Source organism: Rutilus rutilus (assembly GCF_951802725.1).
Source record: "Rutilus rutilus genome assembly, chromosome: 22".
In the NCBI taxonomy this organism is placed as follows: Eukaryota; Metazoa; Chordata; class Actinopteri; order Cypriniformes; family Leuciscidae; genus Rutilus; species Rutilus rutilus.
The window spans coordinates 20946796-20972598 of NC_140227.1; the positions used below are offsets into that span (position 1 = coordinate 20946796).

The 25803-nt window shown below is 37.6% G+C and overlaps 2 protein-coding genes across 5 annotated transcripts; both read left to right on the plus strand.

Annotated features, from left to right (window-relative positions):
- Window positions 1-305: 305 nt before the first annotated feature.
- ccdc120b (coiled-coil domain containing 120b) lies at window positions 306-12811 on the plus strand. Of its 2 annotated transcripts, none has more exons than XM_084396144.1 (11): window positions 306-461; window positions 4567-4681; window positions 4772-4873; window positions 5224-5354; window positions 5743-5850; window positions 5924-6044; window positions 6771-6827; window positions 6956-7112; window positions 7207-7308; window positions 8252-9265; window positions 10144-12811. In XM_084396144.1, exons 3-11 carry the CDS (start codon window positions 4825-4827, stop codon window positions 10241-10243), a joined length of 1839 nt encoding a protein of 612 aa, XP_084252270.1. In that variant the 5' UTR covers window positions 306-461; window positions 4567-4681; window positions 4772-4824; the 3' UTR covers window positions 10244-12811. The 2 variants fall into 2 exon arrangements, with proteins under 2 accessions (XP_084252270.1, XP_084252271.1); XM_084396145.1 differs by having other exon boundaries at window positions 5924-6011.
- A 1228-nt stretch (window positions 12812-14039) lies between these two features.
- comtb (catechol-O-methyltransferase b) lies at window positions 14040-25452 on the plus strand. Of its 3 annotated transcripts, none has more exons than XM_084395301.1 (6): window positions 14040-14156; window positions 21629-21800; window positions 21949-22066; window positions 23321-23514; window positions 23672-23803; window positions 23998-25452. In XM_084395301.1, the coding sequence occupies exons 2-6, from the start codon at window positions 21630-21632 to the stop codon at window positions 24175-24177; spliced, it is 795 nt and encodes a 264-aa protein (XP_084251427.1). In that variant the 5' UTR covers window positions 14040-14156; window position 21629; the 3' UTR covers window positions 24178-25452. The 3 variants fall into 3 exon arrangements, with proteins under 3 accessions (XP_084251427.1, XP_084251426.1, XP_084251425.1); XM_084395300.1 differs by lacking the exon at window positions 14040-14156 and adding an exon at window positions 15797-16098; XM_084395299.1 differs by lacking the exon at window positions 14040-14156 and adding an exon at window positions 16119-16404.
- The last annotated feature ends 351 nt before the right edge of the window (window positions 25453-25803 follow it).

A 25803-nucleotide genomic window follows, 5' to 3' on the forward strand; every position in this document is an offset into this window, starting at 1 on the left:
CCATATGGTTGTTACGGACGCCACAGTCTCACCTGTCCGCTTTTCAGACCAAACCATTGAATTTACCGACATAATCTGCATTTATATAGCTTATTTGGACTCGAATTCGATTTTATATACAGCCGAATTGCCTGGACAGACCCAGATACAATTTATATATAACTTAAAATGTATAATAAAATTTACTTGTGTATTTTTAATATTGTATTGCCATTTTATGAGTGTGTAACCCCCGTCAGCGCATGGAAATGGTTTCGTCCTTGTTGCCTTTAGGGCTCGTAGAAATTACTGCCTGAGTTGCTGCAACGTCTGCAAAGAAGAAATGCGATAAACATTTGACGTCGTGCATTAAAGACAACTTTCTAGAGTAACATGTTAATTAAATCGGACATGTAACGAAATAAACAGCTGCTTTTCTCTCCTTTTTTCGGATATCTTCTTAGCGACTTAATTCGGTCAAGGTAAGTCTTTGTAACCACATTAAAGCAAAAAGTTTCCCCAGTAGCTCAAGCGTGTCACGTGATAAATAATTGCTTTCAAAATGTTAGTTAATTGGAATTATTTTTTGCTCTCGTTTGACTTGCGTTTGATGTTTAGTTGATGGTGATAAGTGATAACAATCTATAAAATGAAAATCTTAGTCAAGTAAAGCGTTCTTCATTTCAGGTCTTTTGACACTTGGATGTCATAGATACTCCAAATGCATTGGGGTCACAGCTGTGTATACAGTCTCATCTGCCACAGCTGTCATTAACATGTCAATTCACACACTCTTATATTTTGTTTTATTGATGTTTGTCAACAGAAACAGATCAATCATTTCAAATCGACATTTTTTTTTCTCTATTTTTTCTATTTATTTTTCAGAGATTTCTATCACTATGCTTGATACTGTAGTTGCATTTTGGTATTTTCCTTTAGTATTTTTTTGTCTAATTTTTATTTTTGTGAGACAATAATGGACCTCCGGTTCTCTTGCTTTTCCCTCTCTCACACTTTATCTCTTTCACATATTTTGTCCTAGGACATTGGGTGCTTTGTCATCAAATTCCCACAAATCCCTTGTTTATATCTCTCTCATAGTTCTCTCTGAGTCAGGTTTTGATCTTGGAGCATTTATCCTCAACTCTCTCCTCCCATCATGCTCTCTGCCAGGTCTCTACAAGAGCTGAGGCAAAGGGCCGAGGTGTGCGATATCTGCTAGCATGTGTCTGCCAGATGTGCTCATATTGTTTTGAAGAATCTTATTCTTTCAGTTATTCTGTTGTGGAGTATGAGAGCAGCTTTTTTTATACATATTTTGCCTTTTTTTTTTTTTTGCATATCCCTACTTACACTTGCTATTCTTTGTTGTCTGTTTACCCTGCACATGGTGGTTTTATGTCTTGTTTTGTTGTTGGGTGCATTCCCAGCCATCCATCGTACCACATGACCCACGCCACTTCCTCATAAACAAAAACACATTCTGCTTGTTCTGTCCGTCTTGCCAGCAGGCTTTATAACCTAAGTGTGATTCATGAACAGACTGTTTTGTGCCATTTGGCATGTGAAATGTTTTGTCTTGTTTGTGAAAGTACAGTGGATTCAAATACATTTTAAGTGGATGTCAGTATGCAAGTTATTTTATGTAATTAAATGCATTGACATGAAAATTGACATCTTTACCCTTTATTCGAATATTGAAAAAAAATTGTTCAAGATTTGCAAGCGTATTGAGTAGTTGTGCTTGTAAGTCAATAATGTTTTATTTGTGATAACGCAATGAAACATACCTAATTTTGCAGACTTAATTTTTGGCCAGGCTGTCATACAAAGAAATTATGAATACATGCAAAAACGAGAGAACCAACTAAATATTAATAATTGATTATGTTGTGAAAATGTTGCGCTTTTTTTTAATGCAATTTTTGCATAGTAATATAAAACTTGTGGCTGTCTTACACACATACACACACACACACACACACACACACACACACACACACACACACACACACACACACACACACACACACACATACATTTTATATACTTTATTTGATTCCACATTAAGTCAAATTTCACTAGGAATCAATTTTTTTTAAATAATCCAACAGATTATAACATATCAGCACATTTGTTATGGATTATACAGTTCTAAGGGTACAGGAAACATCGCCTTTTCCAAATAAACATGCTTCCTATAGTTGCTGAGATTGAACAGTACTTTGCCAACTGTTTGGCCCCTGTTTTAGAAATCCCCCCAATGCAAAGTCCACGGATCGCCAGCCTGTGAACATGACCTAGAATACCAAACACTAGCACAATAAACTGGCATTTGTACCCAAGGTTCTCAATGGTCGATATCAATGACTGATATTTTAGAATCTTAGAGCAGTAAGAGTCCTCCATAAACAAGTCAAATGCACATGACGCCTCAGATAGTGTAACTGTTTTGCCATTCTGAGAGATGTTAACAATATCTGGTGTGTTAGCAATTCCTAAAAAAGTGTTTGCAGGTGAGTTAAACCATTCAGACTGTACAGTAGTGTGTTTAAAGATCTGCTCATCAGACACGTAGGGAATCTGAGCAGCAATGAGGTCCACAAGTCTGTCATGTCTGGCAGTATATAGTCCTTTAAGTGATGAACAACTATTCATGATGTGGGCTACTGACTCCAGGTGTTGAGTGGGGGGGTCATGCAGCATGCAGAGGGGCGAATGGGTGGAGGGAAACCACAGTGATAAGTTGTATTTTGTAGGAAAAACCTGCAGACGTGCTTTTACACAGAAAATGAGGATCTCCTCACTGATGGTGGCATTGCTGTAGATGGTGTGTGATAAAGAGTGGTCCGCGCAGGGCAGTTTATTTTACCACTTTGTATCGCCTGCTTAAAGGCTAACACATAATAAGGAGTGATGCGTAAAATCATGTCAGAAAATTCTCTACATTTACGGCTGCAGTTATGATGGGTGTTCGTCACACACACACACACACACACACACACACACACACACACACACACACACACACACACACACACACACACACACACACACACACACACACACACACACACACACACACACACACACACACACACACACACACACACACACACACACACACACACATACACACACACACATACCGGCATCTCCACATCTCCATACCGGCGTGATGACTCTGACTTCCAACCAGATGGAACTGGATAAATATTCTGAATGTTGTGATGATCCAATCTGACTTCTGACCTGTAATACTGCCTGGATCATAATCATAAACTGTTCGCTCGTTGGCCAGAGGAGAACTGGCCCCGACTGAGCCTGGGTTCTCCCAAGGTTTTATTTCTCCATTCTGTCACCTTGATGGAGTTTTGGTTCCTTGCCACTGTTGCCTTGGCTTTTGGCTTGCTTAGTTGGGGACATTTAATATTCAACAGTATTATTGATCTGCCTTACTTAAGGTGGACGATGATGCAATTTTCTTCTAGAAACAAACTTTGTTGTATTATTTTATTTTCATATTATCACTGTGAAGCTGCATTGATACAATCTGTATTGTAAAAAGCGCTATATAAATAAAGGTGACTTGACTTTACACACAAGCTCTTAAAGCTCCGCCCTCTGTGCCGGGAGCAGCAGCTCATTTGCATTTAAAGGGACACCCCCAAAACGTGGTTTTACTGACCCTCAAAAAGGGACAATTTAAACATGCTGTAAAAAAAAAAAAAGTTTGACCTAAAACTTAACATACACACCCTTGGGACAAGAGAGACATATTTTAGGCTACATATTGTAAAACAGGGGCACTATACCACCCCTTTAAAATATTTTCCTCATATTTTGATGACTTAATCGCACTTAAGGCTCACGCAAAACAAATATCTCCTCCGGACATCACTTTTGGCCACTACTGTAGTCAAAATGTATAAAAATAAATAAATCTGGAGATAAAATTTCTGTATTTTTTTTATGACATAAAAATAAGATTTATTTCTGTTTAAAAAAAAAAAGATTTTCATAAGTGAGCTCAGATTTAAAAATATTTTTTTTTTTAGCATAGCCTACACAATATTGGTGAAATTGTTGACATTTGTTATTTATTATGTTTCATTAATTGTTACTCATTTGTTCGAATCTGAGCTATTTGGTTGTGAGACTCAAGCTTCTGCAACCCCAGATTTGAACGTTGTTGTAACATTGTTGGATAATCTGGGTTTCCTCAATGAGCTTATATAAGCTTTCACTTTCACACCCTCGGTCATGTTACCCTCTGATGACATGACTTCCAGAAAGTAAGAGGAGAGGTAATTTTTAAATGAATGATTTACTGGCACAGCAACGATTCAAGTATAAAACCGGTCACCATCTTTTTTCATTTATTTTGATAGCACTATTTGCCTCTGTAAATTAATGTGTTCTGGTGTCTTTAAATTGCATTTTAAGGCAGAACAAGCCATTAACCTCCCATAAGCCATCATTTAGAGGACTGAGTTACAGCCAGAAGTCAAAATTAATTGATCTTAGGGACATATAAAAGTTATCAGTGTATAACAATTAATACTTTTTTTCTTCCACACTAAGGGCTCAGCAGTAAATCGAGAAGTCGCACTGTGGCTCCCTCCGCAGTCCACTGGGATACTGCAGTATTGTGGCCCTCAACACTGAATGACATGCCTCACATGACTCAAACTATAAGGTGATGGGAGGTTCTCCTCAGATCAGTCTCAGCTCATTGGTATCTTAATTTAGACTCGTTCAATAGATATACATTCTTCTTTGTCCACAGGAGCTGAGGGTTAATTGGGAGCTAAATTCACAAGACTTCCTGAAATACATTAAATGGAGGTCAAAGGTCACCTGATCACTGCCATGGGCTTAGGAGCTCCAGGTAAGCCTACTTAAATAATTCCTTGTTGAGAATTCCTTATGGAAAGCAGGGATGCACAGTATATATATTATATATTTTTGTGTTTGTTGATATTGGGGGCTTATTTGTACCATTTAAACCTATTAATTTTAATTCTTGTATGATTTAATAATACACACATACACCCTTTTTAACATTATTAATGTCTTTACTATCACTTTTGATTCATTTAATGCATCCTTGCTGAATACAATTATTACTGACCCCAAAATTATGCAGGGAAGTGCATATTTAATTAAGAATGTTGTACCCTTAGAATGGATTTATACAACTTTGGCTTTCTGTCTCATGCACATTGTCCTCGTTCACAGATGTCAAGGGCTGTCAGGACAGCAAGCTTCAAGCAGAGCGAATCACAGAGCTGCAGGAGCGAAAACAGAGTCTGCAGAGCCTTTTGAACAGTCGTCTTGGAGAGCTGCGGCAAGTGTGTCTTCTGGAGGCGGTGAGATGGTTTATTCAATTTTGGAACAGTATTTTACTTTTAGTTAGTCGCTATAAAATAGTATTCTCTCAAAGAAACAAACACAAAATGATGACTTCAACAGTGAAGGAAGTGTGCATCGAGCTGATTCACAAAGTTTCTAGATCTACATGATTTTTCTGTTTTAAATGCGAATTTTCTTATTTGACGTTTGAAGTTTGGGTGTTAGGATTTGCATTTATGTGAAGAACTATTTGTTATTAAGTTGTGTTTTCTATGTAGATGTGCAAAAAAATCTGAACTAGGCGTACTTATTAGAACCATCTGTTCTAACGAATGGCAACAAACAGCACAATATTCCCCATAGTGAAGCGACTGAAACAAAGTAAAATTTTAAATGTCTGTACAGGAGCTCACAGGGAAGCTTCCACAGGATTTTCCTTTAGGAGACGGGGAAAGACCTCCCTTTGTTCAGCGCCGAGCTGGCCTGGCCCCTCATGTCACCTCAAAAGGAGAGGTGAGTCTGTTTGCTGAAAACTAATAAAAGGAACAGTTTAATACAATAATAACCATATCTGTTTTCCATGTAGGATGACCCAGGTCAGAGAAGGCAGATGAAGGCTCTCTTCAGTGGTGCCCTGCGCCGGAGCATCGATTATGATAAAAACACATTGCACAGTAAGAGGACTGTTCATCGGGGATGTCACACGGGTAACAATACACACACACACACACACACACACACACACACACACACACACACACACACACACACACACACACACACACACACACACACACACACACACACACACACACAAGCACAAATGATATTCTGGTTAACATTGGTTATTTGGTACAAAATGCATTGGGAATGGATCTACAGGAAATGCATGATAACTGAGTCATTTTGAAAAGGACAATGGACTAATGTTGACAGACTTTGATATTTATAAATGACTTGATTATGTTTTTAACCAATAGATTACTGCAACAGAACATTTATATTTTAAAAAACTTGTGCCGTCAGACACATTTTTATGAATTAAATTTTATTCACAAGGATGCATTAAAATAATTAAAAATGACAGTAAAGATATTTACAGTGTTGCAAAAGTTTTCTATTTCAAATAAATGCTGTACAGCAGCACAACTGTTTTCAACTTTGATAATAGTAATTTTCTTGAGCACCAAATCAGCATATTAGAATGATTTCTGAAGGATCATGTGACACTGAAGATTGGAGTAATGCCATCACATGAATAAAAGATAAAATGCAAAAAAACTATATTACATGAACAAATCTTTTCAACCCTAAACTGTTAAACAGTAGTGTAAACAATTGTTTCATCTCATGATTTATATGATAGACAATAAGAAATCTGTTCTTTGTGCAATTATTTTTTATGGAATTATTCTCATTTTTTATATTTTCAGAGGAAACTGTGAAGTCAGAAAGCAGTTCAATGTCAGACTCAACATCACATGACAATGGTGAGGCCTCTTAACATTATAAAACAATGAATGTACATCTCAGTACTCTGATTCATTTTACCACACTGGCCTGTGTTTGGCAGGCTGTAACTGTGATATTGTACAACTCTGTCAACTGTGGTTTACAGAGGATTCGTCTCCCAGTGTGGCACCTGAGCATCGCTCCTTGTCTCACCCCCGGCTGGCCCCAGGCAGTCCTGACAGCAGGCTCTGTAGGAAGCTGTCGCCTGTGGAGATCTACTACGAGATGAGGACACGCCGCAACTCAGCCTCAAGCTCTGTGAGGTGAGCGGAGGGGAGGAAGGGATGTTTTCACAAGCTGAAATGGGTAAGGTTTACACTACAATTAAAACTTATGAATGTATGTATGTTCATCCAGCCCGAGTGACTCTATGCCAAGAAGTGCATCCAATGTGGAGGGCAGAAGTGTTCCAGCCACACCGCTGTTGTCCCGCACTGCACCAGTCAGTGTCCATGTGAGGTACTACCTCTTTTCTGGCCATTCCTTCTGCTATTTGTACACTGTAGTGTCTACACTTTGGCTCTGTTCCAAAACCTAATGAGTTGCCTACTGCCTATATATGCATCTGCCTTCTAAGGCAACAACCAAACTGGCATTTGAATGGCCAGCAACACAGAAATAGCACAATCTGCAAGAATGATTCTAATATAGTTTGATATTAGCTTGTTGCGAAGCTAAAATAAAATGCTCTTATAAGCATAGACAAATGCTACCGGTCAAAAGATAGGGGTTGTTCATATATTTTTTGTTTTGGAAACTTGAAAACGTATACTTATCAATGCTGCATTTACAAAAATACAGTAAAAACAATATTATTGTGAACCATTATTACAATTAAAAATAACAAATGTATGTTTCATATATTTTAAAATGTAATTTATTCCTCTGATGCAAAGCTGAATTTTCAGCATCATCACTCCAGTCTTCTGTGTCACGTCACATGATCCTTCAGAAATCATTCTAATAAGCTGATTTGTTGCTCAAGAAGTATTTCTTATTCTTATCAATGTTGAAAACATTTAATATTTTTGTGGAAACCATGATGTATGTTTTTTTCTTTAAATAAAAAGTTCAAAAGAACAGCACTTATTTGAAATAGAAATCTTTTATAACATAATAAATGTCTTTACTGTTGCATTTGATCAATTTAATGCGTCCTTGCTGAGTAAAATAATTAATTTCTTTAAAAAATGTTTTACTGATCAAATATTGGGAATTAAACAATTTAAAATTAACTTTTACTTTTAAAACTTTTCAGTATGAAATGAAATATTTAATATTTTAGAATTGTTCTTGCTTCGTCTGCCATCTTCTCACTGGCTTTAGATCCAAATGTTTTTTTTCTTTTTAAATCTTATTACCACTAATGACTTCTTACTGTCTTATCTTCTCCTTCTGCTAGGCCGGAGATGTCTGGTGGTATTGCACTAAAGCAGTGGTGTGGCAGTCCAGATGTTCCTCAGTTTGTCCCACTGGCATCTTTGGAGGGCTCCTCATCTGAGCGCCGCAGCTGCCCCTACAGCTCCCGCGCTCGACGTAGCAACAGCTCTGAGGCTCTACTTGACCGCTCGAGTCTCCCTGAGCCCGGCCCTCCCCGCAACGGCATGCCACCCCGCGCTGGACCATACAAGAGCTCTGAGTCCCTCACGGATGGGAAGCTCCGTCAGATATATCAAGGCAGCCCAGAGAGTCAGATGATGGGCTTTAAAGACCAAGGTCGAATGCGGTCCTCTCTCGGTGGCAGTGGCACTGGTTACAATGAGATTTTGATAGACTACATTTGGGGCAAACAGCAAAAGAGGCCCGTCCAGGCTCCGCAGAACCAGTCAACAGGACGAATCTGGCCGGATTTCTCCACTCCTCAAACGGGCACCCCTCCGCATTATAACGGTTTCTCACATTCGCAGTTACATCTGGCTGCTGCTCCACCTTCCTATAGCCCCATGCTACTGCGGGGTCAAGAGTCTGAACCCCGTCGGGTCAAAGTGACACGAACGAAATCCTGCGGACCCTTCATCCCACAGGATGCCGTGTTGTTCTCGGCTTATGATCTGTCACATCCCTCCTCTGGATCCACGACCTCTTCTATTCCCAACCTGCTCCCTCACCACACAGAGCTGTCCACTGCTGCAGCGTTCGGACGCAGGCCGCCTCAGTTCTCTCTGCCCACTCCTGAGGACTCCACCCGCAGTCTGCACAAGGCACTGGCTCTGGAGGGACTCCGGGACTGGTATCTGAGGAACGCCTTAGGCTATTCCACTACGGCCAAAGGTCACGACGGACTTTCCATGCGCCACTCACATACTCACCACCACCTAGTGCACCAGCCGCAGTCCATCCCAGCCGACCCACTGTACTCTGTGCACCGTCAAATACCTCAGTCAGCTTCATTTCACGGACATCCCTTGCATGCCAGGTGAGTTTTTCACATTTCTCTTTCACCCCACAGCAGGGCTCCCATGGTTTTGGAAAAATATCAGAAAATTTGAAATAATCATGGAAATGACTGGAATAGTCTTGAAAATGACTATAGTAAATACTACTACTTGTACTAGTAGTAGTAGTAGCAGTGTTATAAATGCTTACAAATATAACCCTTTTTATCATTTATATTATATTATATTATATTTCATCTTACCCTAATATACTGTATGTAGGTAATATATATTAGGGTTAGAAAAAATTAAAAGACGTTTCTTATGCTCACCAAGACTGCATTTATTTGATTTAAAATACAGTAACAACAGTAATATTATAAAGTATTATAACAATTTAAAATAATGGTTTTCTATTTTAATATATTTAAAAAAAATGATTTAAAAGGCATTTATTTTTAAGGCAATGCTGTTCAGCAGCCATTACTTCAGTCTTCAGTGTCACATGATCCTTCAGAAATCATTCTAATATGCTGATTTGGTGCTCAAGAAACATTTCTTATTATTATTATTATTATTATTATTATTATTATTATCAATGTAAAAAACAAACAAAAAAACAGTTGAGCTGCTTAATATCTGTTGAAACGAAATTGTTTGATGAATAGAAAAGAACAGCATTTCTTTGAAATAAAAAGCTTTTGTTACAATGGAAAAGTTTTTACTGTCACTTTGTAATAATTTAATGGATCCTTGCTGACTACACAATTGTGAATACATTTTTTTTAATATTATTATTATATTATTAAAATATTATTATTGTTATTGATTGAATAGTTTAGCTGTAAGTTAACTAGTTCAACTATATATTTTCTGATGCTGCCATTTTCAGTTTGATCTTCTCTCTTCATCACGGCAGGTCCGTGGAGCTCTCTCTCTACCCAGAACCTTTCCCCTCAGAGGGGAGCACTCAAAAAGAGTCCGGCTCTGAGCCCCCTTCACCTGGAACACTGGTCTGACTGGCAGCCAACACACCCTAGGGCCTCTAATGCAACATGTTGCAAAATCCAATGCAAAATGTCACCTTCTTATAGGGATGCACCGGTCTGAAACTGTGCTCAAGTACTAGTACTCCTTAAGAAAAACTGATATAATTCACCCTTAATTTGTAGCATAAATGCTGTAACACCAAGAAAAAATTACAGCAGAACAAAATAGCATTTGGTTGGAGATACTGAACATTATACATATATATTATAATAATTATTTATTATTATATAAATTATATATATTTGTAACAAAGTTCACGTTCAGGGAAGAAGGAGGCGGGAACCGGCGAACGTTCAACGCAAAGTTTTAATCATAAAATAAAGAAATAAGAAAACGAAAGTAAAGCAGCAGCTCCTCACGGATGACTGCCGCATATAAACGTAATAAATACCAACATAAAAGGCCAGGCCTGGTCCTCTCTCGTCTTGCACTGTCGTCACTCCTCCTTTTATCCTTCCGGAGCACCTCCGCGGGACTGGAGACCTGTGTGACGCGCAGGTGACGCTCATTAGCATTATTTAAAAGTACAATTATTGTACTGCATTCATACCTATTGATTCATCCCTACATTGTTCAGCAAATCAGGAGGCGTCTTTAAACGACACAGAACTGAAATAGTAGATCAGTGTGTTGGCTGTCAGATCTAGCTTGATTGTAAACTGGTGTTTACAAGATACATTTTGTTTATTTTTCTCCATACTCTGTGTGTGTATTAATGGGATGTTACTGTAATGTATCTATAATTTGTTTTCAAAATGTAAAGTTAATCATCTCCACTTCATCCTGAGATATATTTATATATTTTCAGAGAATAAAATAGATTATAAGATATATGTATTCTTAATTACTATTTTGTAACTAATATGTTTCAGGTTAACAGTCATTTAATTATATACAAGACTACTCTAAGTTTAATGAACTCATGCATTTTAATGTACTATAACAGCAGTGAATGTGTTGCATACTTGTTTGTTTATATCTATATATCTAAATATCTATATGTAGCTATGAAGAGTTATGATAAAAGCATTTCATATAGAGGACCTTGAAGTGATGAGCTTTTTCTCCTGGAGGGCTTATATTCTCTGAAGTTCTAGACATGCAAACAAGCATATGCCTGGTCTCTAAAATGAACTTTAAAGCTCTAATACAGGGATTTATACCATTAAGTCCACAGTCATCGATTCCACAATTTCAAAGAACTCGAAAAGGACTGTTGACCTAAAATATTGTGATCTTGAACTGAAATGGCAGTTTTGAGGCCTGAAAAAATAAGCATGATAAGATTTCAAAATGAAATGATGCATCCATATGAAATCCTTTAAAGAGTCAGAAATATATTAATGTTTATTATAATATATAATTTTTATTTTTATTTAGTTGCTTTTTTGTTTCAACAATTTTGAGAAATTGTTTGCATATATTTTATACTTTCATGATTAGTCGCATCCGACTTGCTAACCCCTTTAATTGATATTCTACAGTATTTAACAAATATATCTGAGCATTCACTGTAGTTTTCATGTTGAGAAGTGGCATAAGCTGGTCTTATGTTTGCACTTGGAAGCAAAATACCTTATAATTGTCTAAACCAGTCAGTATGTCATCATTCTGTTTACTAACTAGTTTTTAACTTTTAAGTTCCTGAGTTTATGGTTTAGTTTTTCTTCTTTAGATTGTTCTTCCTGAAATAGTAATTCTGTCATTACCGATTATTACCCTTGAAATCAGAACAATTTGGTGTCCACTAGTTAAAAACAAGACTGTAGACTAATGTTAAGCCTATGTATTATTGCTAAAACTGCAGAACATAGGTCATATGATGGTTTAAGTTTCAAAGGATGATGGTTTATTTAATACTTTGTTAATTAGACTTGAAGAATTCACGTGTATTTACTACTCTTCATGTTGCTGGTTTGTGAGGTGCCTCAAGCTGGTATCTGAAACTCATGACCAAACAGCTGTGCATTGCTAGTCTCTCTTAGTGTTTTTTGGTGACATAAATGTCTGTACTGTAATTAATTATAAATAACGAAAAATACCTATATGTAGCAACTTGAAAAAACAATATATATTGTATATTTATGAACTGATCAGATTTTGTATACATATTTATTTGCATAGTACACGCCTCTTGTTTGTTTACACCAGCGAAAGAGACTCTTGTTGTCATCTTTATGAATGACACCCTGTTTTGGCTTTAAATTGTGCTATCATTGCAGCTTTTAGAATCATAAATGTATTGCTAGATTTTTTTACATACTGTTTCCATTGTTTTTTTGTTTTTGTTTTTTACATTTCGCATCAAGATGGTCTGTTAGGTGGGGGGAAATCATAATAAAGATCATGATATAAAGTCATTGTGTCACTCTTTTTCTAAGTGTATATTTTAATTACAATTCATCATGTAAGCACAAATTTGGGGTTACACAGTACATTTTGAAAGGCTGTTCAATTCACATTCCTTGCGTTTATCTTTGGTCTTTGACCACATCACTGCATGCCCACTGAACACTTGGAATGTGTTGGAATGTTTTTCGGCCACTTCAAGTGATTCTTTCCTATCCAAATTGGCGTACAGTCAGTTCTCTTTGATACATGCTTCATCTATTCTAAAATATATTCATATTTAACTGATTTCTATATGACTAATCCCATGTTTTAAGCATAAATATAACAGAATTTAGTAAGTTACCTCAAATCACTCAACCCCTTTTACTCACGGTTTGAAGTGTAGAATGACACGCCTGCACAAAAACTACCCAATGACCTGGTGACATAAGGAAGACCCTATTCAGGATTAACCCATGAAAGGCTGCAGGTCCTGACAACATACCTGGTGACACAACCTGTCTCTCAATGTGGGGAAGAAGAGGTTGTGATGGACTTCAGGAGAAACTCTGTTGACCACCTCCCACTATCAGCAGCTCGACTGTAGAGAGTCAGCAGCACTGAATTCTAGGGGGTGCACACACATCACAGAGGATCTCACCTGGACCACCAACACTACATCACTCCAAACAGACCCAACAGCACCTCCACTTCCTGACCTACTGCAGGACAATGAACACAGCTGCAAAGATCATCAGTGCCTCTCTCCCCTTCATACGGGACTTTTTCTTTGCACGATGCTCCAGCAAATCCACCAGTAATCGTGAAGAAGAACCCCACCCATCATTCCCACAGTCTCTTTCAGCTCCTGCCGTCAGGAAGATGATACCGGAGCATCAGAGCCCGCTCTGCCAGACTACTCAACAGCTTCTTGCCCCAGGCTGTGAGAGCCTTCAACTCCAGTCACCCCGCTCACCTTTAAAACCCCTGTCCAAACTCCTACCTCCTGAACCAGAAACCACACACAGGATGAGTGGCCTATACAAACCCTCCATCTGTGGTTTACTCTTTTCTCTCTCTATCTGCACTGGACACTTTAACATCCTCACTAGTACCCAGATTCACTATAGGGTAATACAATTTTTTTACAATGTACATACACTATAGACTCACCTTTCATTGTCTCCCAGTTCTGCTGCTTACCCTGAATGTCTTTCTGTACCACTGCACTACTGTGTGTTGTTACATGTGAAAGTCAAATTATATGTCCAGGGTATATGTACAGTATTTATGGAAAGTATATATATAGTATATGTGTACTTACTTGTATATGTATAGTAAGTGTAACTCGTGCCCTGGGTCTATGTTCATTTCTGTTGTCATGTGGACTCTTATTTTGAAGTTATTTTCTGTTCCCATTGTCGGATTAGGTCTCTGGTTCCCCTGTTTGGATTATGTTCCTGTTTTTGTCTTGGATTATCTTGGTTTGTGTTTTTTGAATAAACTGTTGCTGCACTTGGATTCTCACCTCTCCTCATCCCTGCTTAAAACGTAACAGAAAGATTATAGTATTGGTATAGTTAGATTACTTTTTTCAGTAGTTTATGTGTAGGTTTATACCTGTTTATAGGCTACTTCTACTGTTTATATTTGTTTTCATGTAGCATTTGGTCCTGCAAGGCATGACATTTCGTTCCACTGCATGTCATATAGTAGAATGACAATAAAGCTCACTTGTTTTGACTTGAAAAGACTGTACAGTGCTACGTTCATTTTTAGCATCAACTGTTATTCTGGGATAAGAAATGACTGTTAGGAATGGAGAAAGACATATGACGTGCTCTCCTGTCTGCATCAAAGTCTGTGAATGGTCTCAGGAGGGTATTGTCCAATAAATAATGAAAAGACATTCAATAATTGCTATTAAGTATCCGGGAAGCTTGGCTGGATCCACTGACCTTCAGTTAGTATGATCTCATTTCTATGACTGATCTTTGCTATTTTTAGTGTTGGTCTTTATTATTTAGTGTTGAATGGCTCTAAAGATGTTTTAGAGCACTCTCAGATTGGAGGGGCCTTATTAGGTGGGGGTACAGGAAGGTTGTCACAGTCCCCATATTTTGCACTTATTGTTATGGTATTATTTATTTTTGTAAGGTCTGAGTCAGCAGTTCAGCGATTTACTTAGTCCATACTCGAACTCTGCCCAGTGCCTATGCTCAGCAACAATATCAGTGTCTGGAGTCCCTATGGTTCATTTAAATAGACAGAAAGGTACTTTCTACTGATTGTGTGTATGATATATTGAAGGGGATGCTTTTTATTATTAAATAACTAAAAGTACTACTAATAGTAAAAGTATTTACCCAATTTAATAAAATGACATATAGATTTCAGTAGACAGTTTCTGTCAATTCTTTATCTGACCTCCAAGGGGCAGTATATTTCTTATAAGGAGACACTGAAGAGGTTTACTTTTGTTCAAAAAAAAAAAATCTTGATTTAATTGTTATAATTGCCCGTTTCTATATTCATAAAGTCAAACGGAATGAAAAAATACACATTTTGGAACAATTTAAAATTCATGTTAACTATGCAATGACAACTTTTTTTTTTTTTTATGTATGTATTTATTTACCCTTGACATGATTAGGCCTATATTTACTCGTCTTTGTAAAAATAATAATAATAAAAAAAAAATCCTAGCCTATATAGTTGAATTTGTTTACATGCCATTCCCCTAGCAGTAATCATGTAGAATGTGTTAGATAAGTATGGCTGGGACATGCTATCGCATTAGATCAAATAAACAAGATAAAGCAGACGAAGTTATTGACAGGGGTTACATCGGTCTAACTAAGTAAATGTCTGCTCAGCCTATATATGCAGCATTTTGGAAGGAGCGGCGTATGGAGGTGTTGTGCTGGCGTTCTCCGTATGGTTTATCTTTTTGAGATACTCAAATAGCTGATTTGTGTGCCTGTTCCGTGAGAACAGAGTCTACATTTTAGTCAGTCGAAATTAGATTAATTGTGGATGAACTTACATGCAAGCAGCGTAAAAAACGCTGTTAAAGCCCGGCCTAGAGGGTTTAATTTGACCTCTATTTAGCTTGACATTTCAGTGTCTGTCTTGAAACCCTTTGTTTTGAAGCAACAGTTTAAAATGTGCAAATTTGATATCTGTCATTAGCGTTATTATTTAGGCCTACTCATCTCATACCGTTCCGTTACGAACGAATCGAATTGTGAATCGGTTCAATTGAATTAGTTGGTTCACAAGTAAAAGATCCGGTCGCTACCGCGTGCTTTAAGAAAAAGTAAACAACTGGAGGGGAAACTTTCAGCGAATAACAATTTAAATTCCTGTATGATTCTAATATAAATGCATCGTGTGATTTCAGAAGACTTGGAATATTGGAACATTGATCGATTGATCGCTTTTGTTCACTATATGAACTTCCATTTTATGGAAAATCTGCACGTAGACTAGGGTGAGTAACGGTAGCCTATGACCATCTATGTTAATCTGTTGCCACATGCAGCTGCATCATCACAACCATAGACTGTAAAAATGCCATTCCTCACAGCTCCAAACTACCCAAAAGAGGTGAGAGAGCATATTACAGGGTCAGCTGAGAGCATATTAGAGGGTCAGCTGAGAGAGAGAGAGAGCGAGAGAGAGAGAGAGAGAGAGAGAGCGCTGAACAGTGCATTTGCATCCTTGCAGGTTGGTTATACAGAAGGTCCTTATGTGAAATAGACATTTTGTAAAAGGAAAGGAGAGGCCCTCATCGAAAGTAAGTGTTTTCTGTCTATCATTTATTCTTAAATGGTAATTTAATTTTTTGTTGAATTATGAACATTCAGAAAACGCTGTAGCCTACTGCACACCATCCGTCATTCTTTAATTGCCTTTTTTAAAGATGTTGTCCATTTATAACATAGTTTATTACTGCACATTTATATGAAAATATGATGTGTTCATAATAATGTTACACTGCCTATAACCCTCTTTCCGGTCTCTTTCATTATTTAAATAATAACTATATTTTTATTATTATGTGTCATTGTGTTTGTGCTCACTTTGTAAATATTTTCTAGGCTTGTATCTTGTTTAAAATTGAAACCCAATTTACGTTAAATCTATTTTAGTAAATGTTTCACAGTGTGTGTTCTGGTCAGCCGATACCAATTATCATGTTTGCACATCACTGAAGACAGAACGGTCTTTTTTTAGTGTATCACATTTCTTGTTCACTTTAAATTATTATGTGGCTCTAATACTATCTTTTACATAGCATGTAATATTGATATGAAATCATTTCTCATTTATAATAAAATCCTTGTGCTATTTATCATTATTGCTTCGATACTCGCTATTGCAGTGTGAATTAACATTATAGTACATACATACTGAACTTTTCCAATATATTAAATGTATACACTAGTAAATATTTACAGCAATAACGTTTTTTATTAAAAAAAATTGTAACCAGCCTCAACCAGGCCAGCCTCTGTGCTTCTCTCATTCCTTTCTGACACCCATTTGAGAGGATTTTCTCACTAACAATGGCTGTCCAGCAAAGTGGCTGAACTCTGCATTCCACTCCAGACCCCAGCTACATTTGTGTGTATATTTAAAGAAAGCCTAGAAGACCTTGTCATGGTCCTCTCTCAAGGGTGATACACTCTTTGTCTAATAGCTCTTAACCTTGTGCTTGTTGCCATGCAACTCTAAAATCCAACTTGAGAAGTGCGTTTCTCACTCTCCATGACTACTTTAGTCTTCATTATTAACTGAACAATTATTAACAGATCTTCTTTTTTGTGATAAAGTACATATTTACTTTGCAGTGGATATTTTTATTTCATGTTCTATTTATTCTATTCAGCAAAAAAAAAAAAAAAAAAAAAAAAACATTCAGAGGTGTAATGTTTAGTTGTGTAAGCAACATGCATGATAAAGGAATAAACTCAGGAGATCACTAGGAGCACACAGGAGATAAACAACACATTAAATAAAGATGATAACTGACAGAAGACTAAACTGAACAGGGAGTATATATGAAATAGATAACAAGGAACTAAATTAGGTACAGGTGATATTTAAAAACCGAGAAAACCAAATCTGAACAGAGCAGGGAAAAAGGAACTAATGGAGACAGAACAGAATATCAAAATAAGAGTCTCCCCTCACAGAAGGCTCATCTTCGCGCCGTAACTGCGAGTCCAACAGTGGAGGGAGGGGGCTCTGGAGGTGGAGCCGAAAGGGTGGAGGGTCGATGTGCAGAGGCAAAGTGATGCTTGACTGAGGCTGAGCTGGAGGGACGAGGGGGCCCGGAGGAGTCCTGGGACTGACAGACCATGGTGGAGTCGAGGGAGTGCAGAGCCTGGGCGAAGCCAATGAGTTGACAGACAGAGGAGGAGTCATGGGCCTGGAGGACCAAGGTGAATCCTCGAGGAGGAGCTGGATGACTCCAGCAGAGGCGGCGGATCCAGGGAACTGGCCGGAACCAGAGGCAGGGATGGGAGCAGGGAGTTGGGCTGGAACAACAGAGGAGGAAGGTCTTTGGATGGGACCGGAGCATCCGAACAGCCGGAAGGGACCGGCGGAGGAGTTTGTTCGAGGGTGAAGACTAGGGTGGGACCTGGATCCATGGACCACAGATCTATCAGGCAACAGTCTGCTCCTGGCTCCTGGCGCACACTCCACAAGAATTCCCACATGAATGGTTTCAGTGGCTGCCTCTGGCTCTGTGGTGGAAGTTGGCTTGGGGCCTGGGACTGTGACTGGGTCTGGGTCAGGTTTGACACACTCAGTTGAAACCCTCATATATGGGTAAGCAGACTCCAGACAGATGAAGATGTATTTCCTCCAGGTGTAACCCCCCCATCTCCAGTAAGTCAACCAACTGACCGCACTGCGGGCCCCGACCCAGAAAATGGTCTTAAGACCGTTGTCGGCTTTTGGTTGGTTATTTTGTAACGTTTAGTGGTGTAGGCAACACACACGAAAAAGGAATACTTTAGTCTTTAATAATAAACTCAGGAAATCACTAGGAGTACACAGGAGATAAACAACACATAATAACGACAGAGGACTGAACTGAACAGGGAGTATATATACAAGAGATAACAAGGAACTAAATGAGATGTGATAATTATACGTAAAAAAAAGTATTTTTTTGTGTCTCACGTGATTTGAATTAATTGTCACATGTTTTGGAGTGTGTGTCTAATAAAGGTGATTATCTGTTTCTGTAAGAGTTTTCTGTATTGTGCCTGATGAAGACCTGACAGTCGAAACGTTGCGCTTTCAATAAAAGTTGTTTGGAGCTGTGAATTCAGTGTGCAGACATCACATTTCTTTTTTCCATAATCACGAGTAACCATAGAATGAAACAGGGACATAATCAGAAACCAAGAAACCCGAAACTAAACTGCAGGGAAACAGAATATCAAAATAAGAGTTCATAGAACCAAACATAACTGTTACAATAGGAAATCTAAATCAAGGAAGCACAACACATGTACACGTGGTCACTAGGCTGCAAAAGCACTAACTGCGTATCAGCAACAAAAACAGTAATATTGTGAAATATTAAAACAATTTAAAATAGACACAAAGTTTTGTCATGAAATTCTAGATGACACAGGCTGATAGGTCCTTAACTCAATCTACTTGCAATCACATCATTCTCTATAGGGCTAAGCTGATTGGTTCCTGCTGTAAAGCAGCCAATGAGCTTGCTGCTCAACTTTCATATACTTGGCTAGCGTCTGCAGTTTGCAGCATGCTTTCAGATTTCCTCCACCTTACGCAGCTCCACCTATATAGATCTGCTATGGGTAATTAATGTATGCTATTGTACAGCTCACAGCATGTCATGTATGTATTGGCAGTAGCAAGTTCCATACATGCTCTGCAGCAGTAGTTGGAGCAGCAGTAGTTTATTCAACAGCAGCAGCAATAACAGCAGTAGAAGCAGTAATAATCAACAGCAGCAGCAATAACAGCAGAAGAAGCATCAATAATCAACAGCAGCAGCAGCAACAACAGCAGCAGTAGAAGCAGCAGTACTAATCAACAGCAGCAGCAATAACAACAGCAGTAGAAGCAGCAATAAATCAACAGCAGCAGCAATAACAGCAGTAGGGGTAGCAATAATCAACAGCAGCAGTAATAATCAACAGCAGCAGCAGCAGCAGCAGCAATAACAGCAGTAGAAGCAGCAGCAATAATCAACAGCAGCAGCAACAACAGCAGTAGAAGCAGCAGTAATCAACAGTAGCAGCAATAACAGCAGTAGAAGCAGCAGCAATAATCAACAGCAGCAGCAGCAACAACAGCAGCAGTAGAAGCAGCAGCAGTAATCAACAGCAGCAGCAACAACAGCAGTAGAAGCAGCAGTAATCAACAGCAGCAGCTATACCAGCAGTAGAAGCAGTAATAATCATCAGTAGCAGCAATAACAGCAGTAGAAGCAGCAGCAATAATCAACAGCAGCAGCAGCAACAACAGCAGTAGAAGCAGCAGCAATAATCAACAGCAGCAGCAGCAGCAACAACAGCAGTAGAAGCAGCAGCAATAATCAACAGCAGCAGCAATAATCAGCAGCAGCAGCAACAACAGCAGTAGAAGCAGCAGCAATAATCAACAGCAGCAGCAGCAGCAGCAGTAATCAACAGCAGTAGAAGCAGCAGCAACAACAGCAGTAGAAGCAGCAGCAATAATCAACAGCAGCAGCAGCAACAACAGCAGTAGAAGCAGCAGTAATCAACAGCAGCAGCAATAACAGCAGTAGAAGCAGCAGCAATAATCAACAGCAGCAGCAGCAACAACAGGAGTAGAAGCAGCAGTAATCAACAGCAGCCGCAATAACAGCAGTAGAAGCAGCAGTAATCAACAGCAGCAGCTATACCAGCAGTAGAAGCAGCAGCAATAATCAACAGCAGCAGCAGCAATAACAGCAGAAGCAACAGATCTATTCCACCAAGAACAAACATTATTATTAATGTTGAAAACAGTTGTGCTGCTTAATATTTTTGTGGAAACTGATACATTTTTTTTTACAGGACTCTTTGATAAATAGAATGTTCAAAAGAACAGCATTAATTACATTTTTTTTTTAAATCCCTTTTGAATGGCAGTGTATAATAAATATTTTACATGTTATTGTTATATCTAGTGGTGTTGACTAAGGAAAACACATTTAGTGAGAAAATTGTAGTTTTGTCCCAATCCCACTATGCTTCATGGACAGACTGAGCTACAGCAACATGTTCAATAGCAACCAAATAATCACATGAGAGAGATTTTCAGTCCAGGCTTTATTTGCTGCATAGTAACCACCCATCTCATTAGACCAATACAATAGAGGAATGGCCAGAGAGATGAAAGCACAGTACTGAATGAGAACATTAATTTCCATATACATTCATCTCATGACCTGCAGGAGTGCAGACCTGGGCTCTATTAGAGTGTAATTAAATTGCATACATTGGTGTGTGTGTGTGTGTGTGTGTGTGTGTGTGTGTGTGTGTGTGCTGTCTTGAAAGGTGGTAGTGATGTATTATTTTAACTCAAAATTTACACAGACCATTCAAAGGGATGCACAGTAATATCAGGCTTTTATTAATTTATATGGCTTATGTTATGTTAAATTGTAATACTATTTTACAATTTTACTGTATTTTTTATAAAATAAATTCAGCCTTGGTGAACAAACAAACATGAAAAATGCCTCAATGATCCTAAACTTTTAAACAGTGGTGTATATTGATCACTTTGTATCTGAAATATTTACATAGTGGCAAAGTTAAATAAAATAATAAATAATAGGCTACATGTCTATAATTTCTAAAATACTTAAGGCAATGCAAGCGCTTTGAATAGACATTTGATTTAATTTATATTGTTATTTTTCTGAGCCAATTAACTAGATCTGTACTTTATGTGATTATCAGCTTAATTTAATAAATGTATTCTAATGGTTTATGCATCTCTGTGTCTGGCTCTAGTATGTTGCTGGTGCTGCTGTGCTGGTTTGTCGGGGTCACAGTGCTTTTATATGTCTTGTACTCCTGGCTCATCCCTGCTGTTGTGCAGTTCAACGGCAGTCTCGCGTTACTCTGGCATGATGTCATCGTTGAGCGTGCTCTCGATACTCTGACCAGATCCACTCGACCACAGGTGACTCAATTAGTCCTGGTTTAACAGTTTTCTATCTCAATACAAAATTACAGAATGTACCTCGATCCTGAAAGGTGTTAAACTATTGAGGCCCATAAAGTAAACAAAGTCGTCACCAGAACCCTTTATGTCTTTGTTGTGAGACCAGCGTCTGCTGAATGCAGTACGGAAGCATGCAACCCGAGGTGACCCTCAGAGTGTGATCTCGACCATTGATCATTTCTGCCGACACAGTGAATGGGCTATGAACATTGGAGATGAGAAAGGTCAGAGCACTGCTTTTGTATTTCCAGACTCATTATTATTATTTTTCATTGTACAGAAATGTTCAGGGGAAAATCTGAAAGACATTTCAGATTATTTTCTGAAGATAACATTTGAATATGTTTGCTTCAAAATAGGGGAATGGGTTTTATTAATGATGTCATTTTTATTACTTAACTAACCGTATAAACGTTTGGGGTCAGTAATTTTTAAATAAATTAATACTTTTATTCAGCAAGGGTGTCTTCGGTTGATCAAAAGTGACAGTATAGACTTTTACATTGTTAAAAAAGTTTTCTACGTCAAATTATTGCTGTTCTTTCGAATGTTCTATTAATCAAAACATCATGAAAATTTGTATTTTCAACATTGATAATAATTAAAGAAAATGTTTCTTGAGCACCAAATCAGCATATTAGAATGATCATGTCATGGTGCTGAAAATTCAACTTTATCATCACATGAATTAATTACATTTTAATATATTAAAATAGAAAACTGTTATTTTCAATTGTGATAATATTTTACAATGTTACTGTTTTTACTGTATTTTTGATCAAATAAATACAGCCTTGTTGAGCAGAAGAGACTTCCTTCATAAACATAAATAGTGTTCCAAGTATTCCAATATATGTACTCGATTTCACAAGTTTTGGGAACTTTTGCTAAGCCAGCTATATAATTATTATTATTAATTTTTTTGGCTATACTTGTCAGGGCCAAATATTCTCACTTATACAGTAATGACAACAACTGACTAGTGAGGACATATTACGGATCCTCACCACTAGTTAAAAAGGCTTATAAATCGGCCAAAACATGTTTTTATTTAAATTTAGTGTTTTGCACATGTTTCTTGAGGGATATGTTTAGCGGTAGGGGTTGTGTTGGTTAGGCCATAGAAAATATCCTTAACCTGATATAAAATCAATGGAAGTCTATGCAATGCCCTCACTAATATAGTGAAACAAATGTGTGTTTGTGTGTGTGTGTGGCCTGGTAAACCCTACATTATGGGGACAAATGTCCCCACAAAGATAGCAATATCTGAAATCCTAGTCCTTGTGGGGAGGGGAAATTTTTTGGTAAACAGCTTAAAAAAATGTAAAAGTGCAAAGCAGATTTATAGGTTTAGGGGTAGAGTTGGTGTATAAGGGGAGATAATATACAGTTTGTACAGTATAAAAATCATTATGTCAATGGAAAGTACCCATATAACAAGTAAACACAACATATGTGTGTGTGTGTACACTCAGGCTCTATCCTGGACTCAGTGGTGAGTGAGTTGAACCCAGAGAAGGTCCTAGAGTTGGGCACATACTGTGGATACTCTACAGTGCGCATCGCTCGTCTGCTTCCTCCTGGAGCTCGTCTGATAACACTGGAGTTCAATGCAGATTATGCTGCAATTGCTCGACAAGTAATCGCCTGGGCGGGTCTTGAAGACAGAGTAAGGGCCCTGTTCCTTCACAAACACTTCATTTACATACAGTAGTACTTATTTACTCTCTACTCTCTGCCAACATTATGTTTGTAGCCTATATATTTCAAATGAAAGGAGTCATTTCCTGTTTATTATGCCTGGAATCAATGTTTTACTTCATCAGGTCCAGCTTGTAGAAGGTGCGTCTGAAGATTGGATCCCGCGCATGAAGGAGCACTTTGGAATTGAAACATTTGATTTCGTTTTTCTGGACCACTGGAAGGACCGTTACCTCCCTGACACAAAATTAATGGAGGTGTGTTTGATTCTGACCACTGTAATTTCATTCAATCTCAGTTAGAGATTATGGTGTCTCTCTCTACAATGCAAATATGTCCAAAAACTTCATGAATTCAGTTGCAATGTCAGTATTTTCCTCTCGATTTTACTGGAAGCATATATCCAACCTTTTCTGCACTTCTCTTTTTTTTCTGTCGTCTTTATTTATAGGATTGTGGTCTACTAAGGAAAGGCACCGTTCTGCTTGCTGATAATGTGATCTGTCCGGGAGTCCCAGACTATCTTCAATATGTGCGCAATAGCCTTTCCTATAAAAGCTGCTATTTTAAATCCTATTTAGAGTATACCAAGGCAGAGGACGGCTTGGAAAAGTCTGTGTTTTTGGGCTAGAGATATACAGAAATGGTTCATATGTTTACCTTTTTTCGCTTGACTTTTTATGCTACGAGTTTCTCAGATCTAACAAGAGGTGTATTTTGAATAATTTATTATCATAAGTCCTTAAGACTTACTGTACTTAAAATCTGTGAATCAGGACACAGTTCTGCACATTTGTTCAAACAAGACCACTGTTTTACCACTCTGTACCACTAGAGGGTAGGATCACATTTAAAATGGCTTGTCTAGACCGCCTCTTACAGTGTAACCAGAAATTTTATCTTAAAAATATATAGCAGTGATTCTGTATTTATATTTTTTTACAGAAAATTTAACCTTTTTAGGTAATTTTATAGTTATTCTGTAATAAGTGAAACAGTGCCACTTTGTGTTCATGTTCATTTTAGCTTTTTTTTTTTGCAGTATTGAAAGTGGCTTATATGGATTGCTGTTGTATTTACGTTTTGGTGCATAATTTTGTATGCTTTAATGTTGAAATTTTATTTGTGTCTGGCAATAATGTTAAGGTGATATTTTAATTAGCTTTTTAATCTTAATGTTAACTAAGTTATAAAACACATTTTCATGACCTCACCATTGCTTGTGTGTGTGTGACCTGGTAAACCCTACATTATGGGAACAAAATGTCCCCACAAAGATGGCAGTATCCGAAATTCTTTTTGTTTTTTGTTCCCCATGAGGTAAACAGCCAGGGTAGGGTTAGTGTAAGGGGATAGAATAAAGTTTGTACATTATAAAAATAATTGTGGCTGTGAAAAATGGTTACTTTTGTCTCAAAACACAGGAATATGAAGATATAACAGACAATTACATTTTTATTTTTTGTTCATTTATTATTCGGATCCATCCCTCTCACATTTTATAGTGTCATATTCCACAACTTAATTTAACAGTCATAAATCTTTAATAGCATTGAAAATTAACCACTACAGCCCAGCCACACTTTTTAACATAATACATCCACAAGCACACTTATAAATAAAAATATTATAGACACCTTAACCCTCTATACGGCGTTGCCTCCAGAGCGTATATGGAGATGAGGATGAAGATATGAAAACGATGATGGTTTGGTGTTGCCTGAGAGCAACAGCTGGAAATGAAATGTTACTTTTTATTAAATATGAAATTTGTAATACATTAAAAACTGGATAAATGTGTTTGTTCAAGTGTCTGGTTAAAGAAATTGATGTTTTCAATAAATAAGTGAAAATGTCAAATGTTTAAATTTGTCCGTTGTGGTACAATGTATAGGCAACAAACTTTAAAAAAATAAATAAATAAAAAATTAATGCAAAAGTTTTTTGATAGTGTTATAGTGTCCAATTTTACGCAGGACACTTACACAAATAAACACCTCAAATATTTTTATCTTATTGATATCATTATGTAGCCTACCATATATAGAGGGTTAAATGATCTATATGAACAGGGAATAGGCCTACTGGGTCGCTGGGTTGCTTTAAATTTTTTACAGAGATGGTACGTTGAATAATTCATTCATAACATAAAGCCAAAGACATCAAGAGAAAAAAAAGTAACCAAAGGTGAAGTCAAGTCATCTTCATAGCTCTTTTAACAATGTAGCCTAGATTGTTCCAAAGCGGCTTTACAGAG

What these genes read in the sequence shown, in the direction of transcription:
- ccdc120b (XM_084396144.1), top strand. Translation starts at nt 4,825, where the DNA reads ATGGAGGTCAAAGGTCACCTGATCACTGCCATGGGCTTAGGAGCTCCA. An exon ending in AAGTGTGTCTTCTGGAGGCG is followed by an intron (nt 5,355 to 5,742) that starts GTGAGATGGTTT and finishes ATGTCTGTACAG; the next exon opens with GAGCTCACAGGGAAGCTTCC. An exon ending in TCATCGGGGATGTCACACGG is followed by an intron (nt 6,045 to 6,770) that starts GTAACAATACAC and finishes TTATATTTTCAG; the next exon opens with AGGAAACTGTGAAGTCAGAA.
- comtb (XM_084395301.1), top strand. Translation starts at nt 21,630, where the DNA reads ATGTTGCTGGTGCTGCTGTGCTGGTTTGTCGGGGTCACAGTGCTTTTA. An exon ending in GGGCGGGTCTTGAAGACAGA is followed by an intron (nt 23,515 to 23,671) that starts GTAAGGGCCCTG and finishes TTACTTCATCAG; the next exon opens with GTCCAGCTTGTAGAAGGTGC. An exon ending in CTGACACAAAATTAATGGAG is followed by an intron (nt 23,804 to 23,997) that starts GTGTGTTTGATT and finishes CTTTATTTATAG; the next exon opens with GATTGTGGTCTACTAAGGAA.